The sequence below is a fragment of the Xyrauchen texanus genome, chromosome 30 (assembly GCF_025860055.1).
Source record: "Xyrauchen texanus isolate HMW12.3.18 chromosome 30, RBS_HiC_50CHRs, whole genome shotgun sequence".
Taxonomy (NCBI): domain Eukaryota; kingdom Metazoa; phylum Chordata; class Actinopteri; order Cypriniformes; family Catostomidae; genus Xyrauchen; species Xyrauchen texanus.
The window spans coordinates 41620987-41635368 of record NC_068305.1 but is presented as its reverse complement, the minus strand read 5'-3'; the positions used below and the strand labels follow the sequence as shown (position 1 = coordinate 41635368).

The window sequence follows — 14382 nt, the reverse complement described above, 5'->3', positions numbered from 1 at the left end:
TGTACATGGCTGTGAAGACAGGTTTCTTTCACTTCTTTGCAAATGTCGATCTGGGATATGATGTAAAAGGCACGGCATGGGTGATTTTTGAACTATTTCATTCAAATATTTAGAACAAACATTTTGAGCTGCAGAATTACAATAGGAAAGATGATTTTTAGCTAAATCTAAATCTTTCAACACCTTACATGAGCTCTGCAATCACACAATAAATATGCTTCTGTACTTCCAAAAAATCATATTCAATATTGCATAATTCCTGGTAAAATACACTAGTGTCAATCCTGAAGGAAATTCCATCAAGAAGAGATGTTACCATGGCAGCAGCCAGAAAAAAGAGATGTTACCACGGCAGCAGCCAGAAAAAAGAGATGTTACCATGGCAGCAGCCAGAAAAAAAGAGATGTTACCACGGCAGCAGCCAGACATAGAGATGTTACCATGGCAGCAGCCAGACAAAGAGATGTTACCATGGCATCAGCCAAAAAAAAGAGATGTTACCACGGCAGCAGCCAGAAAAAAGAGATGTTACCACGGCAGCAGCCAGACAAAGAGATGTTACCATGGCAGCAGCCAGACAAAGAGATGTTACCATGGCATCAGCCAGAAAAAAGAGATGTTACCACGGCAGCAGCCAGAAAAAAGAGATGTTACCACGGCAGCAGCCAGACAAATAGATGTTACCATGGCAGCAGCCAGACAAAGAGATGTTACCATGGCAGCAGCCAGACAAAGAGATGTTACCATGGCAGCAGCCAGAAAAAAGAGATGTTACCATGGCAGCAGCCAGACAAAGAGATGTTACCATGGCAGCAGCCAGAAAAAGAGATGTTACCATGGCAGCAGCCAGACAAAGAGATGTTACCATGGCAGCAGCCAGAAAAAAGAGATGTTACCATGGCAGCAGCCAGACAAAGAGATGTTACCATGGCAGCAGCCAGAAAAAAGAGATGTTACCACGGCAGCAGCCAGAAAAAAGGGATGTTACCACGGCAGCAGCCAGAAAAAAGAGATGTTACCACGGCAGCAGCCAGACAAAGAGATGTTACCATGGCAGCAGCCAGACAAAGAGATGTTACCATGGCAGCAGCCAGACAAAGAGATGTTACCATGGCATCAGCCAGAAAAAAGAGATGTTACCACGGCAGCAGCCAGAAAAAAGAGATGTTACCACGGCAGCAGCCAGAAAAAAGAGATGTTACCACGGCAGCAGCCAGACAAAGAGATGTTACCATGGCAGCAGCCAGACAAAGAGATGTTACCATGGCAGCAGCCAGACAAAGAGATGTTACCATGGAAGCAGCCAGAAAAAAGAGATGTTACCATGGCAGCAGCCAGACAAAGAGATGTTACCATGGCAGCAGCCTGAAAAAAGAGATGTTACCATGGCAGCAGCCAGACAAAGAGATGTTACCATGGCAGCAGCCAGACAAAGAGATGTTACCATGGCAGTAGCCAGAAAAAAGAGATGTTACCATGGCAGCAGCCAGACAAAGAGATGTTACCATGGCAGCAGCCAGACAAAGAGATGTTACCATGGCAGCAGCCAGACAAAGAGATGTTACCATGGCAGCAGTCAGACAAAGAGTTGTTACCATGGCAGCAGCCAGACATTTGAGTATTGGCATGAAGTCTGATCCATATAGCAGCTTATTGTCCACTTGGTCAGTGAACGGACTGTGGTTGGTCCAGGAGCGTACCGTCTGAGGATGAGACCTCGCTAAATTAAATACGGTATATTGTAGCGTTACAGCCTAACAGACAGTAGTTGTGTTTTCTGTTAAAACAAACAAACAAACAAAAAATACTTCCAGAAAGTAGGCTGCAGTGGGCACTTACTGTTGAGCTCTATTACAATAAATGTGGTATTTAAAGACAATCAGTACATATATATATATATAATTGTACATAGACAATAGTCTTACCTTTGGAGTTGGGATTGCCCAGAATGGATGAAACCTGTTTTAAAAAATGTCATTTAGACAAACTCTATGAAAGAAAACTACACAATCCATACGTCAGACAACAAGCGATTTAAGCATTTAAAAAGCATCTGAGATTAAATGTGAGCTTTTTTTGATTCCTCAACTTAAAGAGGATATGTTTGATTTATTAGTGGCGGTGTTCTGTGGTCAAATATCTGGGTAACGCTTTAGATTACAGCCTGCAATTTACAGCGCAAGTACACCGAATTTACAGCGTACCTTTTTGTAATAATAGTGTACCTATAAATTACTTACGTGTATAAGCAAACAATGTGCAGGTATAAGCAAACAATGTGCAATGTTTGGGCAATAAAGGGGTAACAACCTGGAAAATTACAAATAGTTCCCTTATCAGGCTAATCAAGCCTCCGAGAGGGACCATTGATCTCTTTACACTGGTGCCGAAACCTGGGAAGGAGGAGGGATACGCCATAGTAGAGTTCTCGCCACTACCGTCCACTCCAACGGAGCAGCCACGGCCATCTGCCGGGGGACGAGGAGCCCAGCCGCCTGGAAGCTGACGACGGCTGCCGACCGCGAGGGGAGAAGGAGCTCCTAACCGACTGCCTGGAGCGTCAGGGCCGCTCCCAGGGGCGGAGGAGTCACCTACCAGCCGCTGAAACACGACGGGGTCTGAGACCGCCAACCGCGAGCGGGGAGGGGCTCGCTGCCGACCACCAGGAGTGGGAGAACCGCTGCCAGGGGCGGGGGAGACCCCTTCTGTTCCCCAAGAACGCGGCGGGGCATTCCGTCTGCCAGGGGCTGGAGGTCTGCCACCAATCCGCCCGGAGAGGCACGGCTGTCGTCCGATAGAGGGTGGAGGAGTGGCCGAGGAACAAGCTGCGGCGTATTGGAGAACTGGCGAGTAAGAGTTTTATTTTTTTTATCTCTCTCTCTCTCACTGTCGCTCCGCGTTGGCCTTTTCCCTCTCATTTAAATTTTACAGTGTTTTTTGGGGGGGTACTACACTGTTACAGGAAGTACCCCCCCTATTTAATTATTTCTTTAATTATTTCCGAGGCCGACTGTGGAGGATTGTGCGGAGAGAGAGATCGTTTACGGACATGTCCGTCATGTGTTTGTGTTTTGTCTTTTAAATTTATCATTAAAATATTATTTATATTGACAAGCCGGTTCTCGCCTCCTCCTTTCCATCGACTGTTTTACACGCAAGTATTTTATTTCTTAGGGGTAACTATTGTAATATTACGCGGTATGTATGATCTACTATGCTAAACAGCACTCTTATATTTGCGAGCAATTTAGCAAGAACATACACTTGTTACCCCTTTATTCCCCAAACGTTGCACATTGTTCCCTTATACCTACACGTGCGTACTGTGTAGTTACACTATTAATGCAAAAAAGGTACGTTGTAAATTCGGTGTACTTACACGGTAAATTGCAGGCTGTAATCTAAAGCGTTACCGATGTGTCATGATAATGATGCTAAATTGACTGTTGTCTCATAGTTTCATATCCTTTAGCTCAATCTGTCACACAAAAAACTAAATAAATAAAAAGAATTAACCCCAAATAATTATTTTTTTTTAAATAAAATAAAAATGGAATTATATAATGCATAAAGAATGTCAAATCTTCATTTGGGGCCGTTACATTTTTTTAATGCACATTAATGTTTTGCATAATTAAATTATTTTCAGGACCCTTTAGCACATTTAATATATGTTTGTTTTAACGTATATCTTCTGGTTTCACTTCACCTCCCATTCTCCACCTTTATATTTCATATCGGGAAACCAAATCTGTTTACCTCTGTGAACTCTAAAAATTAAATTAAAATACATTAAAAAAAGAGAAAAGATATGCAAGACAGTACTAGATGATGCATACATACTTTCCAGTTACAATAATATATATATATATATATATATTTAACATATACATAATGACCATTTTTATGCTTTGCAGAATAAGTAGAATTAAGGGGTAAAATGTGCATAAATAATGTCACAAAGAAAACATTTAAATGGGCTTAAAAATATAGTCATTCTTCATTACACAAAAATAATTTCTGATTAGTTTCTTTTGATTTTGGAGCAGCATGGTTCCATCATGTCACACTCCTCTCACATAATAAAATAAATTAGACACAATATAGTTTGCAAACTCAATTAACTCATTTATTTTTAAGTAGCCATTCGACAAGTGGGATAATGTGCATTCATAATTGCTAAGCACACTGTGAGAGGACGTTATAAAACACAACAGAGGGCTCTTGTTACACCCAGTCCAGTTTAAAGAGGATTGTCAATTATTATCTCACTTATTTTAGGTTAAAAGTGAGTTTCACCCTTTTAAAACATGGCAGTTCATTTAATATAGAATTGAATTCAATATGAGCAATATGCATTAGCATGTGGAGTGTTTCAATCAGGTCCGGCTCATTTTCATACAGACCAGAAAACTGTGCCACAGCAATGTGGGTTTGTCACCACGGCAACAGGTCCGAGCCCGGGCCATCCGCTCTGAACTACAGCAGGTTTATTTTTGTAAGCACGGACATGCAGACTGCGAGAAAGGCACGTCTCACTGAGTCCACATGAAACGCTCCGAGCGGCAGAAAATGGGTGAAATTATGGGGAAGATCGCAGCCGGTTCGTGCTACGGAGTGAGATCACCCGATTGTGTTTGTGCACTGAACCAAACCTGACTCGAGGGCCCGGGATGTTAGCTAGTGGGCAAACTTGGCTGCCGTCCATTGTCGGGGCGATTTGTCCGCCTACACGTTGGAGCTGTACATTAATTAGGGTGCGTGGAGTCTCAGATCTCCATAAGAGAGGTGCGAGAGGGGGCCGAAACTAACTTTAGCCAAGAGACGTGCAGCTGCTCACTACAATAATGAGGAGGCTTTGGGTTTCATTCATTTATCTGGAAAAACTGTCTTACAGTGAGGATTCTGACTGGTCAGTGGAACATAAAAACTGCCATCATTCACTCACCCTAATGCCGTTTCAAACCTGTATGCTGCTATTTGTTCCGTGCAATTCAATGGGAATGAAATAAATTAAGGAATATTCCAGATTCAATCTCAGTCGACAGCATTTGTGGCGTAATGTTGATTAGCACAAAAATTTATTTCGACTCGTCGCTCGTTTTCTTTAAATGTGTTCCAGTGAGACACTTCCAATGCAAGTCAATGGGGTTTAATCTGTACACATTAAAATACTGTTTCACAAGTATAGACACAAGACATAAACAATATGTGTGTGAACATGATTTTACTGTCATTAAATCACTTATTAACCACATCTGTGTGAAGATAGAGACAATTTTACTACTTCGTTTCTATGACAACATAATGCTGCAAACCCTAAAACCCAAAAATTAGTAAAAAGGACAATAATAATACACGAGTTCCCTATCTGTCACTCACTCGATGTTGTGTCGGTGAGTTGACACTAGGGGTCGCTCCTGCGGAGCCCAGACATCTCTGATCTTGAGAAAAGTCCAATGAGAATTGGCGTGTGGAATTTGCATGCCGCTACCCCGGACATACGGGTATAAAAGGAGTGACGCTGCAAACACACATCAGATATCGCACTGAGGAGCTTTCGAAGAGTGGGTTGGTTCAGTCTGTCACCATGCGCAGCTGATGGCCATGCTTGCCCGGGCGGCTGCGAGTGTCGGGATGGAGTGGAATCCTCCGCTCCTCCCTGAACCCTCACGGCCCGGTGATCGGTCCCGGGGCTCCGAGCACCGCTGCCGCGCCCTGCCCCCGTACCTTTCTTCCCGGAAGTGCATGATGAGCTCACACAATCGCGGCGGGCACCTTTTACTGCCTGGACCCAGTTCGCGGGCTCCTCCTCCTTCAGGTTACAGGTTACATCAGTAACCGAGACATTTTAACAGATTAATTAATTTAAGTACTTTTATAAAATTACAAGTTTCACATTTCTGTCTTTAAACCCTGCAAAAATTGCCCCCATTGACTTCCATTGTGTCTCACTGTAACACACATTTACAGAAAATGAAGGAGTCGAAATTAATTTTTATAGTAAATCAACATTATGACACAAATGCTGCTGATTGAACAGAACTTATATTGAAACCTTTTTTTTTATTTATTAAAATATAGCCTATCATACAACATTGCATTGATATCTTTGGATTTTGAGAGTATGCATGCAGTTTTAAATTGTTCTTCTGCATCTTTTTACAAAGACAAATTGTGCGTAATAAAAATTATGATCATTTTTTGCACAAGATTTCCTTTTGTTATTTCTATTTGTTCACGTCAACGAAACAAACAAACAAACTAGTAGCCTATGAAGAAGAGTGAAAGTGCAATTAGCCGCTTAAAAGCTCGCCAGTTTTCTTTACATACTATTACAATTAACGCTTGCGTACCATTTTTACATATTCTGTCTCATTGATTCATAAATAAGTCAAATCAACTATTATTCCATTAGGGATTATTATTCTATGGTTTTAACACTTTTAAATGTGTCAATTTTTGTAAAGTTTTCTTTATTCCATTTTTTGGCATTTAAACGGTTAACCATATAGTTTCTGCCTAAATACCATTACTATTGTCACTACAATAAAACTATAGTAATACAACTAATATAAAAGTGCATGTTTCTTCAATATTGATTTTTGTTGTTGTCAGTGGCTAATTCAATTAAAGAAGTTAAACTACATGACAAATATTCTGTAAACATTGTTTAAAGCCAATATTAATGCATAATGCTTTAACACTACTAACTAGAATACCTGCATTAGGTCTGGTATTTCGATGGAACTTGTTCACTAAGGTAAATGTCTGTAAGGGTGCCTGTGGGAGACATCTCATTACCTGTACGAGCGGAATGTACAGCAGTAATGCGGCGATGAATGTCTTCATGTCGAGCGGGCAGAACGCATCACCCGAGCTGCTCCACTATGTTAATCCACTGCAGTGACACACTGTCTCCAAAGTCCATTGCATCTTCTTTTATCCAGCAGTAAACAGCCCTTTAATGAGAGAAGGCAAGAGTTATAGGGAACTCCTGAAGACAATCCACAGGTGTTCAAGAACTCCCAAACGAGCTGTTCCGCAACTTTTCCTCGCTGGCAATTGTTTTAAGGATAGTGGCCTTTGTTTTGAGTGAGTCACCCCACCCTCTGTGTCTTTCCCTCAGCCCCCCAAAAGCCTCCAGTTAGGCCCACATGATTAATGCTGTGTAATTGGGTCATCAGGGATGTGACAGACTGCACTGACTGCCACTTTCACCAATACAACTGAATCTCTTGAAACCTGTCAAGAGCATGGCCTAGTCAGATTTACTTAAAAACTCGAGGCAAAAAAAATAAATAAAAATAACATTTGCATTTTAAGAAAATTACGCCTAGGTTATTTTATAGGACCATTAAGAGTTTTTGTATTGTGACATTATTTTCATACTTGTAATAATAATTCCAACCACATTTTTATTACTACTGCAATGCTAAAAACATCAAATTCTCGATACTGTAAAGGGAAAAAAAGACAAGGAAGGTTCCTGAGAAATGCAAGCTTGTAGTACCACCTGTTTACTCCAGAGGGCAGTAAGTGAAACATCAGCTGTGTGGCAACCATAGACTGTAAAAAAAGATGGCCGACGCCCCTTCGCTCTTTTCCATTGGTGAGAACTGAAGCCGCCAGTGTCCCGATATGGCGCTGACATCTTGGGACTTGAGTCTGCGCAGTTGCGATTTCGGGACCAGACCTGCGCAGTAGTGAGCAGGAAGTAAAGCCGCGAAATCAAGGCCCCGCCCTCACTCTCGCTGAATCAATCGCAAGGACACGCCCCTTTTGACTTATGACGGTGTGAAATAATTAATTATAGAAATTTAGATATTAAATTTAAAGCTCCAATCTCCTCAGTCCTCCGAAGATCCCGAAAAAAAGTCCGCTCAGAGAACCTGTCAATCACAGCTGTCAATCATGATGTCACAGCAGCGTTTTTATAGCATCAAATAACTAAAAACAAACTTATTTTGAAAACAAACACTTGAAATGACATCAACGTGATAGAAACGACAGTAAATGACAGAAACTATATTTGGAAAAAAGATATGTGAAGTGTCATTTAATTGTTTAGTTGGTCTCACGTCCTGTTGAATAACATGGGGAGGCGGGGCTTATGACCTATACAAGGACCAGCCACCGGGGGGCGATCGAGACGTTTTGGCTTCACTTTTGAGGGCTTGTGTGGCACACTTGGTGGCAACACACAGTTTATACAGTGAACAAAACAAACCTGCGTTATGTACTTGCGTACAAATCCGCACTAAGGGATCTCAAGATGTGTTCTAAGTATTAAACTATATTTAACTTGACACAATTAACTAATAATGTATGTTTATGACGCAACACACCCGAGACGCTACACAAGCATGTCTAATGCAGGTGTACATTAACGGTTCTTAAACAAGCCCTCATAATAAATCTCTGATTGATAAATTCACTTGTGTAATGGATTACTGTGAACTGTGTGTCAATGATTGACTTATGATCAATAATATGGTAATAATCAATACATTATATTCTAAAAACATATCAATGATGAACTCTTCTGCTACAAGAATGTGATGCATTTTAATTATCTGAGTATTTTTATTATATATATATATATATATATATATATATATATATATATATATATATATATATATATATATATATAATTTTTTAATATTTAAAGATAACTATGTATCATTATTTAATCATTATATATTGAATTATTGTTATATGAGGGGCTTTCTCAGCAAATATTTGTATATGCGATTAATCAGGACACCATGTAATTAATTCGATTGAAATATGTATTTATTTTAGGGCTGTCAATCGATTCAAAACTTTAGTCTCATTGACACAAAACTCATCCTTATAAAACTCATACCAATTAACCCATAACCCTAATCATGACATGTTGACAAAACATGCCAGCCAGAGTCGGTTTAGTGTGTTGTGTTGTTTGCAACAACAGCTGGTGATGCCCCGTGAGGTTTCATGAATGCAGAAAAGCCTCTATACATCTAAGAGAATTCAGGACAAATAGGCTTGCATGACACAGAGAGGGGCTTGTGTTGCCTTCATGTCATGTCAGAATGATCGTATTTACAAGATGAGCGCACATGAACAATGTTGTCTTTTCCAGTAGGAAACCTGGGATTTTCTTTGAGGCCCAACTTGGAAAGTTGGGGGAGAGTCAATTAAATAATCATGGCACAATCTAATTGGTATTGATCCTTATTACAGTTCGAATTGTGTATGTCGACTGTTCAATTTAGTTTATACACATTTCAGGTGAAGCTAAGGCTGATGAAAAATACATTAATAATACAAATGGATAATTTGTACAGTGCCTTTCAAGGACCCTAGGATGCTTCACAAAGCATAGGCAAAAAAGAAACAATCACGTGAAAGGAAATAGATGCTTGACAGAGCAAAGTCAATGAGAAACAATGACATAGTTGTAAAAAAGAAATCCCTTTTTCCAGGACACTGCATTTTAAAGAATTTGACACATCCAAATAACTTTGAACAAGCACGAAAAACATTGTTTAAACCCTTTACAATAAATATCAGCAATGAACAATAAACAGTTAATGAACATGCACCTGTGGAGCGGTCGTTAAGACACTAACAGCTTACAGACGGCAAATAACGTCACAGTAGAAAGGTGTCTTTAGTGTCCTAAGTTTTAATAACTGACTCCGAAAAACACCAAAAGAAAGATGCCCAAGGTCCCTGCTCATCTACGTGAACATGCCTTAGGCATGCTGCATGGAAGCATGAGGACTGCAGATGTGTCCAGGGCAATAAATTGCAATTTCCGTACTATGAGATGCAGAAGACAGCGCTACAGGGAGACAGGAAGGACAGCTGATCATTCTCGCAGTGGCAGACCATGTGTAACAACACCTGCACAGGATCGTCCGAATATCACACCTGCGGGACAGGTACAGGATGGCAACAACAACTGCCCGAGTTACACCAGGAATGCTAAATCCCTCCATCAGTGCTCAGACTGTCTGCAGTAGTCAGAGAGGCTGGACTGAGGGCTTTTAGGCCTGTTGTAAGGCAGGTCCTTACCAAACATCACCAGCAACAATGTCACCTATGGACACAAACCCACGTTCACTGGACCAGACAGGACTGGAAACAGTGCTCTTCACTGACGAGACAGGGTTTTGTCTCACCAGGGGTGATGGTCGGACTCGCATTTATCGTCGAAGGAATGAGCGTTACACCGAGGCCTGTACTCTGGAGCGGGATCAATTTGGAGGTGGAGGGTCCGTCATGGTCTGGGGTGGTGTGTCACAGAATCATCAGACAGAGCTTGTTGTCATTGCAGGCAATCTCATCACTGTGCGTTACAAGGAAGACATCCTCCTCCCTCATGTGGTACCCTTCCTGCAGACTCATCCTGACATGACCTTCCAGCATGACAATGCCACCAGCCATACTGCTCGTTCTGTGCGCGATTTCCTGCAAGACAGGAATGTCAGTGTTCTGCCATGGCCAGCGAAGAGCCCGGATCTAAATCCCATTGAGCAAGTCTGGAACCTGATGTATCGGAGGGTGAGGGCTAGGGCCATTCCCTCCAGAAATGTCCAGGAACTTGCAAGTGTCTTGGAAGAGTGGTGTAACATCTCATGTCTATAAAGTAACTTAATCCATCCAATAAAAGTATTCCCAAAACTGTATATTTCCAAAATCTTAAAAAAAAAGATAATCCAGGGGCCTGGATATCCTTAGCCCCCCAGGATAGCCCCAGAGTTCGCTAGTTAGAATCCCAGGGCATACGGAGTGAATCCATCCAGGTCTCCTAAGCAACCATATTGGCCAGTTGCTACGAGGGTTAACCTCCTCATGAGCGCTATAAAAGTGGTTCGCTCTCATTGTCACACGTGGAGAGTCGTACATGGATGCCGTGAAGCCGCCACATGCAATATCTCCACTTGAATGTGCTCAAGTCACATAAGATGTGCAGGTTGACGGTCTCAGACGCAGAGAAAACTGCATAGTCACATTGAGAAAATGGCCAACTGTATTGGCTTTTAGCAGACTAAACTGAAAATAAAATGTTCATAATATAACAAAACAGAAGTCTACTAGGAAAGGTACTATAAATTCAACATTTATATGGCGCAAAAAGTGTCAGTTATGGTGGCCTCACAGAATATACACAATAGGGAAAGCTTGGACTAATTGAACCAAGAGTGTATTCAAACTTGCTTACACCAGCTTTCCCCAGTCTCTCATGGGATGCCCAAAACATTGGTTTGAGTCAATGGTTCAGGGAAGATCCATGTCAACTGGTTAATTCAAAAGTAAAACTTTTAGCTACTTGGAGCTGTTAAGAGTTTTTCTGTGGCGAAGAAAACCCAGTACTACAACTAGTTTGGTAAAAAATGTCAATCATTTGAATTTAGATGTGCATAAGGGTGGTTCTGGCAGTGGAAGTTTAGTCCAGAGATTGATAAAGATCAACACTGGAAGACGATCCCTTTTCAAATCAAAGCGTACACCATAAACGGTCAAAGCAATCACTTAAAAGCTCTTTATCTAGAGTTTGAATTATGCTGTGTATTTTTGACCCTCAGCTTTTCATGGTAGTGAGGTTAAGGACATCCATGGAGAACTCTCCCAAAGAACTCCATGTACACCTGATTGGTTTACAGTACCTCCTTGGTTTGAGCATGTCCCTTCTGCACTTAAGCAAATTCAAACACCGGAGACAATAGGCATATCGGTTAACAATTGCATACCCTCCTATATAATGGTCATGGTATTGCTTGCAGCCTCGGTGATTTTTGCGGATACACCACATCTCATTAAAACAGCTCAGACTGTTGTTTGTGTCTGGTAACTTTATTAAATTTACATGAAGAAAATGCCTCCACTGGAAACGACAGTCTTTTCAATGTTCTCACCAACATCTCTTTCTGGAATACAAGAGAAGGCAGAGGTTAAAAGCGGTTTACAAAAGGACAAACCACAGTGAAGTAATACACCTACTTTGCCTGGTGCAGCTCTGCTCACAGGAGCCAGTGGAAGAGGGATGGCACACCGATGTACTACAGTGGATGAAGACCTGAGCAAGAAGGGGATTAACCACAGCATTCATAAGAACCATTAAGGGTTTAGGGGTGTTGAAAGTTGGATGGTAATCATACCATTCCCTGCAGAGGAGCTAGTGATGCTGGATCCACAAACGTGAACATCTTCACAATAAAGCGCTTGTAATGGGTTGGGAACTGAAGACCAGAGGAGCCATCCACAGGAACCGGTGTGGTGAGGTAACGATCATCCTGGTAAGGGCATCTGGAAGGCAGAGTAACAGTCAGGACTAGCTCAAAACAGACCAATGACACAAATGCTGGGGTTATACTCACCCATTAACTAGAAGGTCCCACTGAGGCAGGCTGAGGGAATCAGGGGATGATGTCGCCCAGCAATGTCCCAGCATCAGGACAATATTGGGGTCAGTCCTCTCCAAAAGGTGCACCTCAACATACACAGGTTGTCGTAGGACTTTTGTGACTGGGTAATCAGCATCACTGTAGTAGGACGTGTATGCAGCATCCTCTGCAGGAGGACAACATTTTAGAAACCCTAGTTACACTTTCAAGACAGCGATATAGAGAAGCAGTACATTACCTTCTGCACATCCTTTTGTGACACATTGTCCATTTGCCAGGCGAAGCTCCACTCTGAGGGGTCCAGGAGCAGCTACAGGTGGAGGTGGAGGAACGGTGTTGACCTCCACAACCAGAGCTTGAACAGCAGTGCCAGAATACCTACACTGGAAGAGAAGCCTGGACAACAGACAGTGAGCTTGTAGCACAAGTCAAAGATTGCATTTAAGCTAAAGCATAGATCACCTACTCAAAGTGACTGTCCCTTGTGATGGAACCAAGTGGTCCAGTCCCCACTTCATAGGATGAAGTCATTCTGTTCTCATACACCACATATCCATTGTCCTCCTGCAAACAGCAACACGGTTAGCATCCACTCCTTTCCAAGCAAAACAAGTCTAAACAGCACCAGTACCCACCATCATGCTTGTGCCACAAGCTGTGACAGGGAATTGGTAAACGGCAAAGGAAGGTGTGGACCCAACTGGAGCACAAGGTGGGTCATTTCCACCCAACAGACGGACTGTATCCAGACTTAGTGAAGGCAGTGTAACATCTCTAGCCACCACAACCACAAACTGGCCATCTCTAATACACTGGACGGTCACTGTTTCAAGGTAGAGTGTAAGTTACCGCAGAGAATCAGTTGAATACGAACAACCTTACAATTGGCTCAACACACTTACCGGCTTTCCCATAGTAACACTGCTGTCCATCAAAGCAGCAGTTTATAGCGTCACACTCAGCAGCACTGATACCAGAAGGTCCACATTGGATCTGCTCATAATCAGCTACAGCACACTTGTCAAGAGGCTCTGCCTGTGCCACTGGCTGCTTGGGTGGAAACGCTTGAGAAACCTGTTGTGCGGTTTGCTGTTGCAGGGCCTGTTGAGCCAAAAACTTCCGATCACTTGGCTGGAACACAACATCTTGAGGATTCTTGGCTAAAATTCCTCCTCTAGTTCGCTGGAGGACTGAAGCTTGAAGATTCTGGACTGGATTTCCCCCTTGTCGTCGAGTCTGCTGTGGAGTTAAAAACTGTTGATCACTTGGCTGAAATGCAAGAGATTGACCACTCCTGGCTGGAATCCCTCCTTGTTGGCCACTTTGCTGAAAGACTGAATCTTGAGGCACCTGGGGCAGATTACTCCACTGTGGAACAGCATGACAGAAAGCACAAAACCACACACAAAGTGCCAAAAGATGAAACGTACCCATACTTTCTGCCATTACTCCACAACTGAATTCATCATTCAAGTGGATCCCTTTTTAATCCTATGAAGAGCAGCTCATTAACGATGTCACTCCCTGTTCAATTAACAGTCTTCATTCATCAGACTGGGCGTTTACAGATAAGGTGATTCTAATTGATTCTAAAAAGTTAACCTGAAGATTTTGTGTGGTCACATTTAGTCTAATTAACATGCTAGTCTTCACACAACTTAATTCAAAGAATTCACAACAAATGATGAAATGCCCAGAAGCCAATATGTAAACCAAAGCATATGTATATCAGTAAAAGGTGTACTAAAGTAAAGGACTAAATCCAAATCTTTGTCTCTGACAGTGTACTGCCCAGTAAAGGCTTTCCAGCCGGGCACCTTCCAGTGGCCCAAACAGGGCATTAAGTATTTGGCCATTTTATTCCCAGCAAATTTGTGATATTTAGTTCATTTTGACCCCTTAATAAAAGGTTTTCGAGCAATGTGGACAGCTGAGCTTCATTACATGTACCTATTACTGTGAAGGTTAATGTTATTAAAAT

The 14382-nt window shown here is 42.0% G+C and overlaps 2 protein-coding genes across 2 annotated transcripts in view; both read right to left on the bottom strand.

The window, feature by feature from the left end:
• Nucleotides 1-6941, bottom strand: part of pgfa (placental growth factor a) — an 11562-nt gene extending 4621 nt beyond the window's left edge. Inside the window, exons 1-2 of the mRNA XM_052098548.1 lie at nt 6805-6941; nt 1926-1959 (exon numbers count right to left, since the gene is read on the bottom strand). Coding sequence (XP_051954508.1) covers nt 1926-1959; nt 6805-6852 — 82 coding nt within the window. The 5' untranslated portion in view covers nt 6853-6941. The remainder of the gene's footprint in view (nt 1-1925; nt 1960-6804) is intronic.
• LOC127623982 (zona pellucida sperm-binding protein 4-like) lies at nt 6872-13847 on the bottom strand. Its single transcript, XM_052098547.1, has 9 exons — nt 13304-13847; nt 13037-13224; nt 12868-12965; nt 12640-12797; nt 12375-12567; nt 12156-12303; nt 11998-12073; nt 11864-11924; nt 6872-6962 (listed from the first exon to the last, which is right to left on the bottom strand). Exons 1-9 carry the CDS (start codon nt 13845-13847, stop codon nt 6872-6874), a joined length of 1557 nt encoding a protein of 518 aa, XP_051954507.1.
• Between the last annotated feature and the right edge of the window lie 535 nt (nt 13848-14382).